This window comes from Entelurus aequoreus, linkage group LG05 (genome assembly GCF_033978785.1).
Source record: "Entelurus aequoreus isolate RoL-2023_Sb linkage group LG05, RoL_Eaeq_v1.1, whole genome shotgun sequence".
Classification (NCBI taxonomy): domain Eukaryota; kingdom Metazoa; phylum Chordata; class Actinopteri; order Syngnathiformes; family Syngnathidae; genus Entelurus; species Entelurus aequoreus.
The window spans coordinates 21,421,954-21,443,127 of record NC_084735.1 but is presented as its reverse complement, the minus strand read 5'-3'; the positions used below and the strand labels follow the sequence as shown (position 1 = coordinate 21,443,127).

Here is a 21,174-nt window from a genome sequence, read left to right as displayed (position 1 = left end):
CAGAGTGCATTTTTTTTTTTTAACATGCCTCAAAACAGCAGCTTGGAATTTGGGACATGCTCTCCCTGCGAGAGCATGAGGAGGTTGAGGTGGGGTGTAGAGGTAGCGGTGGGGTGTATATTGTAGCGTCCCGGAAGAGTTAGTGCTGCAAGGGGTTCTGGGTATTTGTTCTGTTGTGTTACGGTGCGGATGTTCTCCTGAAATGTGTTTGTCATTCTTGTTTGGTGTGGGTTCACAGTGTGGCGCATATTTGTAACAGTTTAAAAGTTGTTTATACTTCCACCCTCAGTGTGACCTGTATGGCTGTTGACCAAATATGCATTGCATTAATTTGTGTGTGTGAAAAGCCGTAGATAATATGTGATTGGGCCGGCACGCAAAGGCAGTGCTTTTAAGGTTTATTGGCGCTCTGAACTTCTCCCTACGACCGTGTACCACTCCGTACAGCGGCGTTTTAAAAAGTCATAAATTTTACTTTTTGAAACCGATACCGATAATTTCCGATGTTACATTTTAAAGCATTTATCGGCCGATAATATCGGCAGTCGGATATTATCGGACATCTCTAATGTTAATGCATAAAACTACAAAAATAACTGGGGAAGAAAGACCTGGCAATCAACATATTGTGTCAAGGTGCCACACATTGCTGGGCAAAATACGGCCCGCGGGCCACACGCGGCCTGTTAAGATTTTCCATCTGGCCCGCCGGACGTTATACATAATTTTTTTTAGACCTTTAACATCAAAACTGTCGTCGCCGTTATGATGTGCAGTTCTGTTTTTAAAAAGCCGTAAGTCTTGAACTATAGAAAGTATTTAAATGGTTGAAATCTGCGCTCTTGAGTGTTATAGGAGTTATTACGGTAATCTTCGTCACAGCAGCTCAGACGAGGAACAAAGCAGAGTGGGCGGGGTTTTTTTTCAGCGCAGCCAGCCTGAATCGCATGTGTCAGAAACAGATGCGGAAGCAGATTTTTACTTGATGATACATCTATCAAATTGTAGGTGTTTAATACACTTTGTATTCATATTTTGCTGTTTGTTGAATTTTTGTTGTTTTCCTTGATTGTAAAAGATGTCTATCGAGTAGCTGGTCTGAGTAGTAAAAGAGGAGCGATGTTCATATGTTGTTAATATTCAGTGTTTTATTGTTCATAGTTAATATTGTAAATCCCACTTTCTTTATTTTAATGTACATTTTGGGTGTCCCATTCTATAAAAACTGTACAATTCCATTCCATTTTTTTGAGGTGGTCTTTCATAAAAAATTTTAGACATTGTGACTTTTGGTGTTAGTGTTCCTGAAAAAAGGGACCCAGATTTTTACAGTTTAATGTGTACCGTATTTTCCGCACTATAAGGCGCACCGGATTATAAGGCGCACCTTCAATGAATGGCATATTTCAAAACTTTGTTCATATATAAGGCGCACCGGATTATAAGGCGCACTGTCAGCTTTTGACAAAATTGGAGGTTTTTAGGTGCGCCTTTTAGTGCGGAAAATACGGTACATATACTTTATACACATATACACCTTGGCCCCCCCAAGACACATTTTTTTTCTCTAAATGTGGCCCCCGAGTCAAAATATTTGCCCGGCTCTGCATTACAACAATATGCAATAATAAAAAATAAAAAAATTGGCTTCATGCAGACAGACTGCTCTGAAACTGAAGAAATAATCGATAAAATGATAGTGTTTATAATGTAATGTAAACATTATATATAATTTTTTGGCCATCACCTTGCTCGTTCGTCCATGTTGATGGGCTCATATTGCCCAACCGATTTGAAACTGAATTATTCCCACAACGGGACATTTGGCTTTGTACCGTATTTTTCGGACTATAAGTCGCAGTTTTTTTCATAGTTTGGCCGGGGGTGCGACTTATACTCAGGAGCGACTTATGTGTGAAATTATTAACACATTACCGTAAAATATCAAATAATATCATTTAGCTCATTCACGTAAGAGACTAGACGTATAAGATTCCATGGGATTTAGCGATTAGGAGTGACAGATTGTTTGGTAAACGCATAGCATGTTCTATATGTTATAGTTATTTGAATGACTCTTACCATAATATGTTACGTTAACATACCAGGCACGTTCTCAGTTGGTTATTTATGCCTCATATAACGTACACTTATTCAGCCTGTTGTTCACTATTCTTTATTTGTTTTAAATTGCCTTTCAAATGTCTATTCTTGGTGTTGGGTTTTATCAAATAAATTTCCCCCAAAAATGCGACTTATACTCCAGTGCGACTTATACTCCGAAAAATACGGTAACCACTTAAAAAGTATATAAACTTGTATTTCTCATTACTGTAGAAATGTGTACCATAATACTGTAATTGGAAGGTAAATAGATTTGTTATCCTAAATAAGCAAACAACATTTTTTTGCCATCACCTTGCTCGTTCGTCCATGTTGATGGGCTCATATTGCCCAACCGATTTGAAACTGAATTATACCCACAACGGCACATTTTTAAAGATTAAGATTAAAGTACCAATGATTGTCACACACACACTAGATGTGGTGAAATTTGTCCTCTGCATTTGACCCATCCCCTTGGGGAGCAGTGGGCAGCAGCGGCGCCGCGCCCGGGAATCATTTTGGTGATTTAACCCCCAACTCCAACCCTTGATGCTGAGTGCCAAGCAGGGAGGAAACGGGTCGCATTTTTATAGTCTTGGCTTTGTAATCATATTTTTTTCCTCCTATTTTGTGTTACTTTGCGTAACTTCTCACTAGCGAGTCGCAGAGCTCTCTGTCTGTGCTTCCTCTCTGTGTGTGTGTGTGTGTGTGTGTGTGTGTGTGTGTGTGTGTGTGTGTGTGTGTGTGTGTGTGTGTGTGTGTGTGTGTGTGTGTGTGTGTGTGTGTGTGTGTGTGTGTGTGTGTGTGTGTGTGTGTGTGTGTGTGTGTGTGTGTGTGCGTGAGCGTGCGTGCGTGAGTGCGTGAGTGCGCGCGTGCGGTCTTGCTCGCCGCCCACCGAGACGGAGATTGTGGATAACAGAAAAGAGGGCTCACTGCGTTCAGTTAAATCTACTGTTTAAAAAAAACGCTCAGGTGCTGAGAGCGAGGCACAGAGTGAGACCTCTTTCTAGTTTCAAGTTTATTCACAATACCATAGAACAATTACAATAGTAGTGAATATCATTTAAGGATGTTGGTAAGTGAAAGGGTCCCCCAAATAAGCTAGAAGAAGCTTTTGACAGGTGGTCCAGAGGACAGTATATACATGGAATGCTGAAACATGGTGGCAAGCACAAAAAAACGCTATATGATAAACACAAAATAATAGTACTAAAGCAAGCATACACATACATACATACATTCATTCAACCAACAGTAGTCTACCCCACATGAAGCATTAGAGCAGTGGTTCTCAAACTTTTTTTGTCATCCCCCACTTTGGACAAGGGGGAGTTTTCAAGCCCCACCTGCCCCCATCCCACCAACAGAACCCTAATGCCAAGCTTAACATTTTCAAATTTATTGAACATCAAGAAACATCAAGTTGTATATATTCAAACTCAATAACATCAAGTTCAATAATAAATAAAATAACTGTGCAGCTGTGGTATAACTTGCATCAAGTTCAATCAATCAATCAATCAATGTTTATTTATATAGCCCTAAATCACAAGTGGCTCAAAGGGCTGTACAAGCCACAACGACATCCTCGGTACAGAGCCCACATACGGGCAAGGAAAACTCACCCCAGTGGGACGTCCATGTGATTGACTATGAGAAACCTTGGAGAGGACCGCATATGTGGGTAACCCCCCCCTCTAGGGGAGACCGAAAGCAATGGATGTCGAGTGGGTCTGACATAATATTGTGAAAGTCCAACACATCAGCGAAAGTCCAGTCCATGGTGGGGCCAGCAGGAACCATCCCGAGTGGAGACGGGTCAGCAGCGTAGAGATGTCCCCATCTGATGGACAGGCTAGCGGTCCACCCCGGGTTGGGAGCAGAGTAGAAGGAAAAGAAAAGAAACGGCAGATCAACTGGTCTAAAAAAGGAGTCTATTTAAAGGCTAGAGTATACAAATGAGTTTTAAGATGAGACTTAAATGCTTCTACTGAGGTAGCATCTCTAACTTTTACCGGGAGGGCATTCCAGAGTATTGGAGCCCGAATAGAAAACGCTCTATAGCCCGCAGACTTTTTTTGGGCTCTGGGAATCACTAATAAGCCGGAGTTCTTTGAACGCAGATTTCTTGCCGGGACATATGGTACAATACAATCGTCAAGATAGGCAGGAGCTTGACCGTGTAGTATTTTATACGTAAGTAGTAAAACCTTAAAGTCGCATCTTAGGTGCACAGGAAGCCAGTGCAAGTGAGCCAGTATAGGCGTAATATGATCAAACTTTCTTGTTTTTGTCAAAAGTCTAGCAGCCGCATTTTGTACCATCTGTAATCTTTTAATGCTAGACATAGGGAGGCCCAAAAATAAAACGTTACAGTAATCGAGACGAGATGTAACGAACGCATGGATAATGATCTCAGCATCGCTTGTGGACAAAATGGGACGAATTTTAGCGATATTACGGAGATGAAAGAAGGCCGTTTTAGTAACACTCTTAATGTGCGACTCAAACGAGAGAGTTGGGTCGAAGATAATACCCAGATTCTTTACCGAGTCGCCTTGTTTAATTGTTTGGTTGTCAAATGTTAAGGTGGTATTATTAAATAGATGTCGGTGTTGAGCAGGACCGATAATCAGCATTTCCGTTTTCTTAGCGTTGAGTTTCAAAAAGTTAGCGGACATCCATTGTTTAATTTCATTAAGACATGCCTCCAGCTGACTACAATCCGGCGTGTTGGTCAGCTTTAGGGGCATGTAGAGTTGAGTGTCATCAGCATAACAGTGAAAGCTAACACCGTATTTGCGTATGATGTCACCTAGCGGCAGCATGTAAATACTAAAGAGTGCAGGGCCAAGAACCGAACCCTGGGGAACTCCGCACGTTACCTTAACATAGTCCGAGGTCACATTGTTATGGGAGACACACTGCATCCTGTCAGTAAGATAAGAGTTAAACCAAGACAAGGCTAAGTCTGTCATCCCAATACGCGTTTTGATACGCTCTAATAAAATATTATGATCAACAGTATCGAAAGCGGCGCTAAGATCAAGAATCAGCAACATAGATGAAGCATCAGAATCCATCGTTAGCAATAGATCATTAGTCATTTTTGCGAGGGCTGTCTCCGTAGATTGATTTGCCCTGAAACCGGACTGAAAAGGTTCACAGAGATTGTTAGACGCTAAGTGTTCATTTAGCTGCTGTGCTACAATTTTTTCGAGGATTTTCGAGATAAACGGAAGGTGGGACACCGGCCGGTAGTTTACCAGGAGATCAGGATCGAGGTTAGGTCTTTTGAGTAGAGGATGAATAACCGCTTCTTTGAATGCTAGGGGAACAGTGCCAGAGGAAAGTGATAAGTTTATAATATTTAACACTGATGGACCTAGTAATACAAAAAGCTCCTTGATAAGTTTCCCAGGAATTGGGTCAAGTAAACATGTTGTTTGTTTTGTCCCATTTACACATTTTGACAATTCCTCCAATGTTATTTCATCAAAGAGAGAGAAACTATTTTGGAGGGCAGTGTCCGTCGTATATACAGTCGTATCTGTGTTAATAGAACCCAGTTGTAGCTGAGATGCATTGTCTTTAATCTCTTTTCTAATGACTTCAATTTTCTTATTAAAGAAATTCATAAAGTCATCTGCTGAGTGGGTGGAGCTACTGGGAGGAGTCCCTTGTTGGGTTAGCGATGCTACTGTACTAAAGAAAAATTTAGGATCATTTTTGTTGAGGTGGATGAGATTTGAGTAATATTTAGCTTTAGCTGAGGTAAGCATGCGTTTATAAGTTATTAAACTATCACACCATGCTTGATGGAAAACCTCAAGTTTAGTCGCACGCCATTTGCGTTCCAGCTTTCTACATGATAATTTCTGGGCTTTAGTTTCTTCTGTAAACCATGGGGTACGCCTTTTAGGGGCCCTTTTTAGCTTTAGCGGTGCTACAATATCAATGGTGTCGCGCAGGGCGTCATTAAAGTTGTTAGTGAGGTTATCAATAGAGCCCACATAATTTGGGAATGGTGCCATTACCGAAGGCAGTAGGTCAGTAAGAGTCGTCGTTGTGGCAGCATTAATGTTGCGGCTGCTATAGTAGTTATTATTATTATTATTATTAGTTTGTTGACAATGAGTCAGAACTTTGAATTTTATAAGGTAATGATCGGACATTACTTTAGTGTACGGGAGTATCGTAACTTTAGAGGTGGTGACACCCCTGACAAGCACTAGATCTATCGTATTACCGTTGCGATGCGTGGGTTCATTTATTATTTGCGTAAGACCACAGCTATCAATTATAGTCTGGAGCGCCACGCATGGAGGGTCCGATGGGGTATTCATATGGATATTAAAGTCCCCCATTATGATTATATTGTCGGCGTGCGTCACTAGATCAGCAACAAACTCTGAGAATTCACTGATGAAGTCCGAATAGGGCCCAGGGGGGCGGTAGATAACAGCCAGGTGGAGAGGCAGCGGTGTGACAAACCTCAAAGTGAGCACCTCAAACGAGTTATATTTATTATTTAGGTTAGGTGTAAGATTATAGTTTTCATTGTATATTAGTGCGACACCCCCTCCCCTTTTAAGAGGTCGGGCAACATGTGTATTGGTATAGTTAGGAGGAGATGCCTCATTTAGCGCAAAAAAATCGTCTGGTTTGAGCCAGGTCTCTGCGAGACCAACGACGTCAATTTTGTTGTCTCTAATGACTTCATTAACTAATAACGTTTTGGAAGATAATGATCTTATGTTTAAAAAGCCCATATTATAGGTAGTGGGCTGTTTTGAGGATTGTTTATTGAAATTATCCGAAGTAGCAATATTAATAATGTTGCGTTTATTATGCGTATTGCACTTTAAATAGTTTCGACCATATCTAGGAATTGATACGACGGGGATATTCAGATTGTTTGCTTGATGTTGCGATAAACTGAACGCATCATAGTTAGCTACCTCAGTACAATGTATGTCTGCCTCTGACACGGTCACAAAAGAAAAAACATTATGTGAGTTGTGTTTTATTCTAAGAGAATTGCTATGTGTGCAGGGATTATCCAGCCTGACGCCGGCTAGTTCTAGTTTAAATGGCTTCTTACCCGGAGACTCCACGCTTCTTTGGTTAGCTTTTCTCTTTGTTGTTAGCCCAGCTCGGCAACCCCGCTTCTGCTTCCGCTCGCACCGCTTATGTCGTCTCCATTGGCGGTCACCGCTAGCACTTGACTCCGCTGCTACAAAGGCCGCTCGATGTAGCCCACGAAGTATTCCCATGCTAGCGAGGAGGTCCACCGTACATGCATCTTTCAGTCTATAACGACCCGATCCATCCACATCCAGAATTGTCTGTCGGTCGTATGTGATCACTGAGTGTTCACGCTTTGAGCCAGCCATGAAATTGACAGAAATGACGGGTGTTTTTTGCCAAATCGCTCTACACTCCCAAGAGCGTTAGCATAGCCGCAGCATACCCATGCGCCGCCATCTTGCCAGAAGTTCAATAATAAATAAAATAACTTGCATCAAGTTCAATAATAAATAAAACAAAAGTGTTATAACTTGCATCAAGTTCAATAATAAATCAAAAAAAGTGTTATAACTTGCATCAAGTTCAATAATAAATCAAATAAAAGTGTTATAACTTGCATCAAGTTCAATAATAAATCAAATAACTTGCATCAAGTTTAATAATAAATAAAATAAAAGTGCCACTTTGCAATCTTTGCAAAAAAAAAAAAGGAGGAGCTATGCATTTGGCAAGACAGGACAAGTGAACATGAGTTTTACAGTACTTCAGCATTAGTGGCTGCAATGAGCCTGTTTTGCACTGCACAGCTTTTCAAATCAGGGTTGCAGGCTTGACACTGCCACTCTTAAGTCATGCTCAATGTTCAGCTGAGACCTGTACTTCGTTTTGAGTGAAGCAACAGCTGAAAAGCCTATCTCACACAGATAAGATGTGGCAAAGGGGAGAAGAATGAACACAGCTCTCTGCCCGATGAGTGGATATTGATTAGCCTGCTACCCATCAGCGCAAAAGTTTGTTCCGCTTAGCCCCGCCCCCATTAGTTACTGTTGCTATGTCTGTCAAACTTTCGCTCCTACCTAGAAATTTAAAGCCTACAGGAAAAACAAGTAATTTACATTTATTTATATAGCGGATTTCACAGACAGAATCACAAAGTGATTTACAGTGTGTATAGAAAATGAAAGCATAGTAAAAAAAAATAATCTAAGAATATAATAAAAATAAAAACATTTTAAAGTGACATTTCCTCCCGTTCCTCGCGCCCCACCTGTCATGTCTCTATTCCCCACCAGTGGGGCACGCCCCACACTTTGAGAAACGCTGCATTAGAGATAGGTGGTTAATAGGTAAGTTTTCAGTTTCTTTTTAAAGTTGGAGAATGAATACAGCATCCTGAGGCTCTCATCAAGCCGGTTCCAAATCTTTGGTCCCCTGCATACAACACTTCCAGCAGTACAAGCCAGTAGACGATGTTTACCTGATATCAGATCTAAGTTACGAGTGTTGTGGGCATGCTGGGGATGATAGATAGGAACCAAGCCACAGAGCCTAAGATTCAGCCTGTGGATGACTTGATAGGTTAGACGAGCATTGTGATAAATATTGAACTCGGTCAGTCTTAAAGGCCTACTGAAAGCCACTACTACCGACCACGCAGTCTGATAGTTTATATATTAATGATGAAATCTTAACATTGCAACACATGCCAATACGGCCGGGTTAACTTATAAAGTGCAATTTTAAATTTCCCGCGAAACTTCCGGTTGAAAACATCTATGTATGATGACGTATGCGCGTGACGTCGATGGTTGAAGCGGAAGTATTCGGACACATTGTATCCCAATACAAACAGCTCTGTTTTCATCGCAAAATTCCACAGTATTCTGGACATCTGTGTTGGTGAATCTTTTGCAATTTGTTTAATGAACAATGGAGACAGCAAAGAAGAAAGCTGTAGGTGGGATCGGTGTATTAGCGGCTGGCTGCAGCAACACAACCAGGAGGACTTTGAGTTGGCTAGCAGACGCGCTATCCGACGCTAGTCGCCGACCGCATCGATGATCGGGTGAAGTCCTTCGTCGCGCCGTCGATCGCTGGAACGCAGGTGAGCACAGGTGTTGATGAGCAGATGAGGGCTGGCGTAGGTGGAGCGCTAATGTTTTTATCATAGCTCTGACGAGGTCCCGTAGCTAAGTTAGCTTCAATGGCGTCGTTAGCAACAGCATTGCTAGGCTTCGACAGGCTGCACAGCATTAACCGTGTAGTTACATGTCCAGTGTTTGGTTTGGTGTCTCCTGATAGTAGTATTGTTGATCTTCTGTCTATCCTTCCAGTCAGGGGCTTATTTCTTTTGTTTCTATCTGCATTTAAGCACGATGCCATCACGTTAGCTCCGTAGCTAAAGTGCTTCGCCGATGTATTGTCGTGGAGATAAAAGTCACTGTGAATGTCCATTTCGCGTTCTCGACTCTCATTTTCAAGAGGATATAGTATCCGAGGTGGTTTAAAATACAAATCTGTGATCCACAATAGAAAAAAGAGAAAGTGTGGAATCCAATGAGCCAACTTGTACCTAAGTTACGGTCAGAGCGAAAAAAGATACGTCCTGCACTGCACTCTAGTCCTTCACTCTCACGTTCCTCATCCATGAATCTTTCATCCTCGCTCAAATTAATGGGGTAATCGTCGCTTTCTCGGTCCGAATCGCTCTTGCTGCTGGTGTAAACAATGGCGAAATGTGAGGAGCTCTTCAACCTGTGACGTCACGCTACTTCCGGTACAGGCAAGGCTTTTTTTATCAGCGACCAAAAGTTGCGAACTTTATCGTCAATGTTCTCTACTAAATCTTTTCAGCAAAAATATGGCAATATCGCGAAATAATCAAGTACGACACATACAATGGATTTGCTATCCCCGTTTAAATAAAAAAAAATCATTTCAGTAAGCCTTAAGGAGATGATAATTATGGAATAGATGTCGAGTGGGGGCATTAAACTTGGACCATGACAGGGCCCATATGATTTTCTTTGGCATGGATTCTTATTTGTGAAGGTAGGTAGGGAAGGTGTTACACCAGATGACATTACAGTAGTTTAGATGTGGTTCTCCCTGTTTGAAGCGAGAGACGAAGAAACGTGAGGCACTTCTGACTGGCGAACATGGCTGTCACTCAAATGCCGGTGACGGCGGAGAAAAAAAAAACGTCCATGTCGATTAATCGTGAAGCCCTAGTGTGTGTGAGAATATGTGGGTGCGAGCGCGCTGTAGTGACGTTAAAACTCCAAGGATGCATCAAGTGTCGGGCCACAACATGTCATGGATTGTTGCTGTATAGACATGACACGCCTTGTGTGAGTGTGGGAATGGTATTGTAACCTTGACTCTAACTATGGTGTATTTCTCACACACACACACACAGACATAGCTGAGTTATATTTTGTTATATTGTGCCCATATGTTTCCCAACCTCAGCCTAGGGCCCAAGTGCCAAGCACATCTGGTCTTAATGAGGTGTGTGTGTGTGTTACGGCCGTGTGCTGACTCTTTTACTGCCACCCACCACTCGATGACACACAGCCCACACTGCTGCACTCTGCTTATATTTTGTCTGCACCTTTCACCAAGGTCCGCCTGTTTCAAACGCCGTCTTTGATGGCGATAGCGGCGAGCGCACGATGTGACCGCGATCCTGTGGGAAGCCGTCCACCGTGGACGCTCGCCCAACTTCTTCCCGGCAACGAAGCTTTTCGGCGCGTTCCGATCCAGCGATTGCGGCGCTGAGAAAACAGCTGTAAAATGTGCATAATTAACACTCTTTGCTGAGTTTGCATTGTACTCATATTAGGGATGTCTATTAACATTTTGGAGAAAGAAGAAGTGGTTATAGGATGTTACACCGCGTGGTTATCATGTTGAGACCTTCTCGTGACGGCGTGCGCAGTTGGGAGAGTGGCCGTGCCAGCAACCTGAGGGTTCCTGGTTCAATCCCCAGCTTCTACCGAAATTAAAGTTAAAAGTACCAATGATTGTCACACACACACTAGGTGTGGCGAAATTATTTTCTGCATTTGACCCATCACCCTTGTTCACCCCCTGGGAGGTGAGGGGAGCAGTGAGCAGCAGCGGTGGCCGCGCCCGGGAATCATTTTTGGTGATTTAACCCCAAATTCCAACCCTTGATGCTGAGTGCCAAGCAGGGAGGTAATGGGTCCCATTTTTGTAGTCTTTGGTATGACTCGGCCGGGGTTTGAACTCACAACCTAGCCGTGGATGAAGTGCTGGCTGTCCAGAGTCGGGACCCGGGGTGTATCAATCAATCAATCAATGTTTATTTCTATAGCCCTAAATCACAAGTGTCTCAAAGGGCTGCACAAGCCACAATGACATCCTCGGTACAGAGCTCACATAAGGGCAAGGAAAACTCACCCCAGTGGGACGTCGATGTGAACGACTATAAGAAACCTTGGAGAGGACCGCATATGTGGGTAACCCCCCCCCGGGGAGACTGAAAGCAATGGATGTCGAGTGGGTCTGACATGATATTGTGAAAGTCCAGTCCATAGTGGATCTAACATAATAGTGAGAGTCCAGTCCAAGGGTCGGGAACCTTTTTGGCTGAGAGAGCCATGAAAGCCAAAGATTTGAAAATGTATTTCCGTGAGAGCCATATTATATTTTTTAACACTGAATACAAAAAATGCGCGCATTTTTAAGTAAGACCAACATTTTTAGAGTGTAATAAGTCTCTTATTCTTTTTAATAACATTGTTATTCTGAAGCTAACCAATAATAAATAAAATACTTCTTACCAATAATGCGACTTCTTGAACGGGTGCGGTAGAAAACGGATGGATGGATTAAAATGCATGAGAATGTTTTATATTTTGAACGTTATTTTTAACACTGTGATTAACAGCGGAATTATTCATTACTTATCGTGTTAAGCAATGTCAGCTAAGATTTATCTGAGAGCCAGATGCAGTCATCAAAAGTGCCACATCTGGCTCTAGAGCCATAGGTTCCCTACCCCTGGTCCAGTCCATAGTGGGGCCAGCAGGAGACCATCCCGAGTGGAGACGGGTCAGCAGCGCAGAGATGTCCCCAACCGATGCACAGGCGAGCGGTCCACCCCGGGTCCTGACTCTGGACAGCCAGCACTTCATCCATGGCCACCGGACCTGTGTATCACTCCCCCTCCACAAGGGAGAGGGGGGCAGAGGAGAAAGAAAAGAAACGGCAGATCAACTGGTCTAAAAAGGGGGTCTATTTAAAGGCTAGAGTATACAAATGAGTTTTAAGATGGGACTTAAATGCTTCTACTGAGGTAGCATCTCTAACTGTTACCGGGAGGGCATTCCATAGTACTGGAGCCCGAGTAGAAAACGCTCTATAGCCCGCAGACTTTTTTTGGGCTCTGGGAATCACTAATAAGCCGGAGTTCTTAGAACGCAGATTTCTTGCCGTGTACCGCTCGCCTGTGCATCGGTTGGGAGACATCTCTGCGCTGCTGACCCGTCTCCGCTCGGGGTGGTCTCCTGCTGTCACCAATATGGACTGGACTCTCACTATTATGTTAGATCCACTATGGATTGGACTTTCACAATATTATGCCACACCCACTCGACGTCCATTGCATCCGGTCTCCCCTAGGGGGGGGGGGGGTCACCCACATCTGCGGTCCTCTCCAAGGTTTCTCATAGTCATTCACGATGACATCCCACTGGGTTGTGAGTTTTTCCTTGCCCTTTTGTGGGCTCTGAACCGAGGATGTCGTCGTGGCTTGTGCAGCCCTTTGAGACACTTGTTATTTAGGGCTATATAAGTAAACATTGATTGATTGATTGATTGAACAAACCGATCTCAGGTCAGACACTCTAACCACTAGGCCACTGAGTAGACATTTCCGTTGTGTCCTTGAGCAAGACAATATACCCTTGCTCCTGATGGGTCGTAGTTAGTGCCTTGCATGGCAGTTCCCGCCATCAGTGTGTGACAAAGCGCTTTGTACATTGAAGGTAGAAAAGCGCTATACAAGTATAACCCATTTACCATTTCTCCTTTCCAGGGTTTGCCTTCCCCGAGTGGGCCTACAAGCCGGAGTCCAGCCCGGGCTCCCGGCAGATCCAGCTCTGGCACTTCATCCTGGAGCTGCTCAGGAAGGAGGAGTACCACGACGTCATCGCCTGGCAGGGCGACTACGGCGAGTTCGTCATCAAAGACCCAGACGAGGTGGCTCGCTTGTGGGGGGCCAGGAAGTGCAAGCCCCAGATGAACTATGACAAACTCAGCCGCGCCCTCAGGTGACCGCACACGTCTCAAGTGGACGACTTGTTTGTCTTTTCAAAGTGCTACTTCTGTCCCCTCTCACTGTCTTTTGTCTAACTCAGGGGTGTCCTAACCTTTTCCCCTCAGGGCCGCACACTGGAAAATAAAAGCATGCGGGGCCATTTTGATATTTTTCATTTTCAAAACCAATACAATATATATTGTAACTCTTAGGGCTTCCCTCAACTTTGGTAAATGTAAAAAGTCCCTAGGACCCAAAAGGGTTTCAGTCTGTTAAAAATAATATATTAACATGTTCGTTACTTTCAATGCTTAAATATACACTATATTGCCAAAAGTATTTGGCCACCCATTCAAATGATGAGAATCAGGTGCCCTAATCACTTGGCCTGGTGTATAAAATCAAGCACTTAGGCATGGGGACTGTTTCTACAAACATTTGTGAAAGAATGGGCCACTCTCAGTGATTTCCAGCGTGGAACTGTCATAGCATGCTACCTGTGCAACAAATCCAGTCGTGAAATTTCCTCGCTCCTAAATATTCCAAAGTCAACTTTATTATAAGAAAAGTGAAAAGTTTGGGAACAACAGCACCTCAGCCACCAAGTGGTAGGCCACGTAAACTGACAGAGAGGGGTCAGCGGATGCTTAAGCGCATAGTGCAAAGACTTTCTGCACAGTCAGTTGCTACAGAGCTCCAAACTTCATGTGACCTTCCTATTAGTCCACGTACAGTACGCAGAGAGCTTCATGGAATGGGTTTCCATGGCCGAACAGCTGCATCTAAGCCATACATCACCAAGTCCAATGCAAAGCGTGGGATGCAGTGGTGTAAAGCACGTCGCCACTGGACTCTAGAGCAGTGGAGACGCCTTCTCTGGACTGATGAGTCACGCTTTTCCATCTGGCAATCTGATGGACCAGTCTGGGTTTGGATTTTGCCAGGAGAACGCTACATTTCAGCTAAACAGACTCAATAACTCGATAACCAAACTGAAACAAAAATAATACCATTGCAAGTTAATAATACTAACACACTAACTCATAACTGTGTTTACCATATTAGCTAATGCTAACAACGCTGGCTTCATTACATTACGATAGCAATAACACGCCTACAGACATCACACATGGGACGGTTTCGTAAGTAAGAATTGTTTTAGTTATATTTTAAAACTTACAAAACATTGCTTGGAGTGATGAATGCAGAATCCATACAAGTACAAACGCAATGGACGATTAGAAGACAGAACGGCAATTGTACTTCCGATTGAAAGCTCTAAACAGATGGGCACTGCTGCACCTGCAGTGAGCGAACTCATCGAAAAGATGGCACCTTAGCACAAACAATAACACACCTTTTCGGTGTCTTTGCCTGTCTTTTTTTAAACTATTTGCATTATGGCCGTCAGCAAAGAAAATTCCATAAATTAGCCGCACTATTTTATAAGCCGCAGGGTTCAAAGCGTGAGGAAAAAGTAGCGGCTTATAATAATAATAATAATAATAGATTTTATTTGTAAAAAGCACTTTACATTGAGTAAACAACCTCAAAGTGCTACAGTGTATTAAAAAAAATAAAAATACAAAGATAATAAAAATAAATTAAAAATAAAAACTAGAGCAGCCTAATAGCTAGAACTAGTATGCATATATCTAATAAAAAAAAAAGGCTTTTTTATAAAGAAGGGTGTTTAAGCCTTTTTTAAAAGCATCTGTAATCCGTTATAGTCCGTAATTTAGGCTAGATCAACTTCAGATCTATCCCTTGACATAAAGTTAAAAAAAAATTTAGGTTTTATGCCCTTCTTAAAACGCGCTCGTATTGATAGGAAAACCACAAAATATGGAATTTTGTCCCCTAAAAATGTTCAAAGTGGAATATTTGATGTGAAGTACTTGGAGACCAAAATGAGTAAATAGCTAACTTTGCTTTTGGTTCTTTTTTTTCCTTTTTTTTCAAAAAAATAAAATAAAGGTCTCAGGGTTTTAAAAGGGCTTATGAAAGTGTTAAAAAATAAATTACATCAATATATATATATATATATTTTTTTTAATGCTTAAATAGCTGCAGATCTATCCTTCAATTAAAAGTTGTTATTATTTTTTTTATAGCAAAGACAGTTTTAAAGTAAAGCACTGCCTACATGGCAGCTCTGTGTTATTAGTTATTAGTGATTTTGTTCCACTTTTTAATGTTTTTATTTTTTTCATATTACTTTTATAAATGAGCTGCGGGCCACACTTTGGTTGAACTCCTTAAAACAATTCCAGGCTTGATTGGGCCTGACGTGTGCGGCTGTAGGTGGTTAAAGGGAAGGTTACTAAAAGTTGACAGCTGATTTAGAGAGGCTCACATGCAGGAAGTTGTTGTCTGGCTTTATTTAGCAGACAGTCTGTTCTCCCGCACACACACACACACACACACACACACACACACACACACACACACACACACACACACACACACACACACACACACACACACACACACACACACACACAGTGTGTCATCCGTGTCACCTCCTGTGTTGTAGGTTGGTGTGGGTTCCAGTTTGCCACGGCCATGATGCACTGTCTCGTCACACACACACACACTTCACACCTTTTTATATGTCAGCCCTCCTCCGGCCCATCTGCGCCATTATTTGTTGCCTTTCCTATATTTTTGTTGTTTATGGCTGCATGGTTAGAGGACCGTAGCAGGAATGTGACATGAGCGCGCGGTGCCAACAAAACACGATCCAGGTTCTCTGAGGTTTATGGCAAGGAAGCTCAACCCGCTATGTGAGGCGGGCCGCTGTTGGAGCGTGTGTGTGTGTTCTTTCACGTGTACGCGTCGGCCTTTTCCTCTATGCCTTCCAAGAGCTGTACGTCCATCCCGGTTCCTCACACAGGCCTGACGCAGCCTACGTCTGGCTTTTATTTTGAAATGTTATCGCCTAGATACAATAACACTAACCTAACGGGGCTTCAATTCTGGCACTTTTCTGGCACTTAAATGAGCACGTTTCAATAAGTACACAGATGTTGACGGTGTAGTCTCAAATCCATTACTGTCGTGAAAACGATCACAATATTTACCTTCTCTATTATTTCTTGCACAGTGTTCCCTTGTCACAGTACGGTTTACTTACTACGGTCTCACTGTCTCGCAGATTTCAAGGCAACTTTGACTTTTCAGTGCCAATTTTAGTTTTCGTGTTTAAATGATGGAGGTTTTAGAGTTTATGAAGTGGTTTAAAAGCATAGGAAGTGTTTGTAGGTGTGTGTGAGAGGGCTTACAAAGACTTTAAATGCAGTTAATATTTTTTTTAATTATAATATAGCGCTATGTAGCCAAGATGGCGACTTATCAGGAGGGGTGCTCACGATTTTTATTTATTCCGATATAAATTTTTGTTTTTTTTTTTAAATTAAAAACAATGATTATTTATTTTATTTTTATTATTAAGTGGTTTAAAAGCATAGGAAGTGTTTGTAGGTGTGTGTGAAAGCTGTGTAGAGTGTGAGAAGGCTTCCAAAGACTTTAAATGCAGTTAATTTTTTTTTAAATTATAATATAGCGCTATGTAGCCAATATGGCGACTTATCAGGAGGGGTGCTCACGATTTTTATTTATTCAGATATAAAAATATATATATTTTTTTTAAAATTAAAAACAATGATTATTTATTTTATTTTTATTATTGATTTTATTATTTTTGTATTGTATATGTAGGTCTTCTCAATTGTTTTGTAAATTTCTCCCTTAAGTATTGTAATTCTGGGAATTGGGTTGGAGTTCGGGTTGCTCTATTTTCTTTTATTAGATTAAATAACATTATGTGTTTTTTGTAAATAGAATATTTTAATATATTTTTTTATTGTTAAAAAGACGTTATTTAGGCCCACACTGCACGCATGAGTTGTACGCCAGCAGCCAAGAGGAGCTTTTCTAACCTGTTTTGAAAAGCTTCTATTATGATTTAATTACCACACAATATATTACGAGAATCGTTTGGAATGGAGAATCCATTCTGAATAGAATCGGAAGAATCACTGCACAAACTTAGTGTTCCCACAAGTCCTGGAAAACCTGGAAAATGGTTGACCAATTTTCCAGTTGTCGAAAACAGTTTAAAAAAAATAATAGAAAAAATGTCATTTGTCTTGCAAAGGGTCTTGCTATCCTGGAAAATTATACATCCCCCTTTCTTGTGCACAAGTAATGATGTAAATGTCAAATTTGCATAATGGGCTATGACACATTTACAAAAAGTGAGTAAAACGACATGAAAAGAAAATCAAACATCTTTACAACTACAATTAACTTGTCTTAGTAGTAGCTGAAAATGTTGTGGAAAAGTCCTGGAACTTAGTCTCACCATATTGAGTACAACAACCAAGTACTGAGAGTAAGATGCATTTTGCAGTACTTCACCGTGTGAACACACTTCTGCACTCAAAGCAAAAACCTTGTGCAGAATTTCACCTAGATTGCCAGGATACCTGTGGTGGTGAGGTGTGGTTAGGGGCGTGGTCATTATAACTTTTAATCACATTATTTGCTATGATGCAGATATACTTTCTTTGAAAGTATACAATACATACATTTAAAACCAATCTGTTTATATTAATTATAGTATTAACATATATATTTTTTCTTAGATAATATCGTTTTGCTCTATTTTTAAATTGTTGCTGCGTATTGTACAATGTACTATAGATTTCTACAATCTTTTTAGTCACTCTTTCTTTATTAAAAACAACTAGTAACAAATCTAGCATCTATTTCTGGTGTTATTGGAGACTACTTGTGTTTAGAGACACTTTACTTCTGTTGCTCCATTTCCGTGACAAAAAGCTAGCTGCAGAGAGCCTGACGTCACACTTGCTTTGCGCTGCTTGCAGCCTTTCTCTCCTTAAAAACCGCCAGTGTCATCTTAAATCTTGAAGATCGCTGTCCGCGGGTATATCTCGGACACATTAAAGTACGTCCACATCGCAGACATGTTGCCTTTGTTCCAGACAACCCTCAAGACATGATCCAAGTACGTCTTTTTTCGGCCAAATTTTCGGTGCATCACTAGTCAATAGTGCGCAAATAATAGACTATATACCGTATTTTCTGGACCATAGGGCGCACCCGATGAATGGTCTATTGTTGATCTTTTTTCATATATAAGACGCACCGGATTATAGGGCGCATTAAAGGCGTCATATATATATTTTTTTTTCTAAATGTAAAACACTTCCTTGTGGTCTACATAACATGTAATGGTGGTTCTTTGGTCAAAATGTTGCATAGATTATGTTTTACAGATCATCTTCAAGTCGTTTTCTGACAGTCGCTTCCGGATGCGGCGTTTTGTGGGCGGTCTTATTTACGTGGCTCACCTTCAACAGCGTCTACTCCCTGTCATCTTTGTTGTAGCGGTGTAGCGTGCAAGGACAGGAGTGGAAGAAGTGTCAAAAGATGGAGCTAACTGTTTTAATGACATTCAGACTTTACTTCAATTAATAACGAAGCAGCATCTCCTCATCCGGAAACAACACCGGAAATTTGTCCCGTGAAAAACCGTCCGACCGGAACTCTCTAATAACTAAAGTTCCTTGGGTGAATAATGTAAACTCACCATACCAGTATGTTTTAACGCTTTCATGGCGAGTTTACTGACAGATATACTGTAAGTAAGAACTTTACACTACTTTATATTAGAAATGTCAACAGTGGAGGATGAATGTCCCATAACAAGAAGATAGAGAAAAAGAAGAAGCTTATTGACTACGGCGCAGACGCACGCAATTTTTCAGGATTTATGCAGATCCCGAATACAGATCAGCATGTACCAGAAGGTAAGAAAAGTTACTTTTGCATAATATTGCGAAACAAAACGTCAGATAATGTCTTACATTATACACACACCATAATAATACTTGTATGTTAAAGCAAATCAAACGGTGCAGCCTACACTTATCTCTTTTGTTTGACTGCCATCTACTGGTCACACTTATCATTACACCATGTACCAAATAAAATTGCTTTGAGGTGGGTAAACTCAAACAAACTTATTCCTTACATTAGGCGCACCGGGTTATAAGGTGGTGTCGAGTTTTGAGAGAAATAAAGGATTTTAAGTGCGCCTTATAGTCCGGAAAATATGTGTGTGTGTGTATATATATGTGTGTGTATATATATACACACACATATATATACACACACACACATATCCATTCAAACTGTAACTAGCTGCTTATGTTATTGTGTATGTTAGTGTGTTATGATGTTAATTTTTCCCATTGTCCGTGAACACACCGTTTCCACATAGAATGAGTGTTTTGTGTGTCTCGGAGTGAAACACTTAGTTGTTGGAATTGGGCTTGTTGTTAGCGCAATATTGGCAATAAGAGAAAAAAAGAGCCTTGGACTTTCTGTGTCTTCTTTTGGACGCTGCAATACATTATATTTATTTAATTTAGTTTCACAATTTAAAAAAACTGTTTTTAAGAAGTGGCAGCAAATATGTTGCTGTGGCGCACCGCCACAATCAAACACATTAAGGGGAAACCCTGCTTGCGTCAAAATAATACATTGACTTCCAAATCTGGATTTTTTTTCTTCATTCCGATTCTAGATCAATTTTTTTTTTAAAAAGATATATACAATTTTTTTTTTTTAGAGGAAATAGAATATTTTCATAGTTAACTCTGACCTTCTAAATAGGTTTTTACCATTGTGAGAGTCCTTGACATGAAAATAACTTCCACATTGTCACCTTTATACTTAACCACGTTTTATCCAATGTAATGGACATATTAATAAAAAATAACCCCAGGGTGTCAAATTATCGCCTTTATGGCGATTAATTAGTCATATTTACCATGCTTGCTTTTTAATGGCGTACATCTCATTTCTTACCTCCAAAGTTACTGTCTCTGCCTGCGAGTTGTCTTGGTGACTGAGAGCATCCCCAGTCGGCACAAAGATAAGATGAAGCCACGGCGAAAAGGAGGTCTCACTCTGTCAAAAGACTGACATCCGTGGCTTTAGAATAAATTATATTTAACAAGTAGCAGTGTTTCCCATAAACTGCCAACATACCTGTGGCGGTGGGGGCGTGGCTATGGGCGTGGTCACCATTACATCATCGAGTAATTTGCATAATTGACTACAATATGATTTTCTCTGAAAAGGCTCAAAAAATGTGTACTTACTAATTAATAATAACAGTTTTGTTTTAAACGTCCATCCAACCATCCATTTTACAATATAATTACAACACTTTATGTACATATTTATATACAGATTTGAACAATAAGTTATTCACTGAAATATATTTATTAATTGTGGCTCTTACAAAAATATATCTTAATAAAATATAAAAGCTAAAATGTCTCTTAAAGCTCTGCCCCTTTAATTAGTGCATACTAAATAATTTAACTTTAGCCTACTACTACAACCATATTATTTGCCAGCAACATAAAGTGAAACAGAGGCAGAGGTGTCCTGCCACAGTCAGTAACAAATAAACAGAAAACAGTAGTGGTCAAATACAAATAAGGCAACAAGAGAAGTATCCTACACTTCTCTTTTGTAAAGTAAATCTGAACAGCCTATATGGGCATCTACATCAACTATATGATTTGCCTGAGAAGCTGGACAGGACAAAAAAACAAAAAAAATCATTTATTTTTTATTAGTGGCGGACGTAATTCTTTCGTGGCGGGCCGCCACAAATAAATGACTGTGTGGGAAACACTGAGTAGTGT

At 41.0% G+C, this 21,174-nt stretch overlaps 1 protein-coding gene across 1 annotated transcript in view; it reads left to right on the top strand.

Annotated features, from left to right (window-relative positions):
* erf (Ets2 repressor factor) overlaps positions 1-21,174 on the top strand; it is an 89,607-nt gene that overhangs the window by 51,828 nt on the left and 16,605 nt on the right. Inside the window, exon 2 of the mRNA XM_062047394.1 lies at positions 13,202-13,436. Coding sequence (XP_061903378.1) covers positions 13,202-13,436 — 235 coding nt within the window. The remainder of the gene's footprint in view (positions 1-13,201; positions 13,437-21,174) is intronic.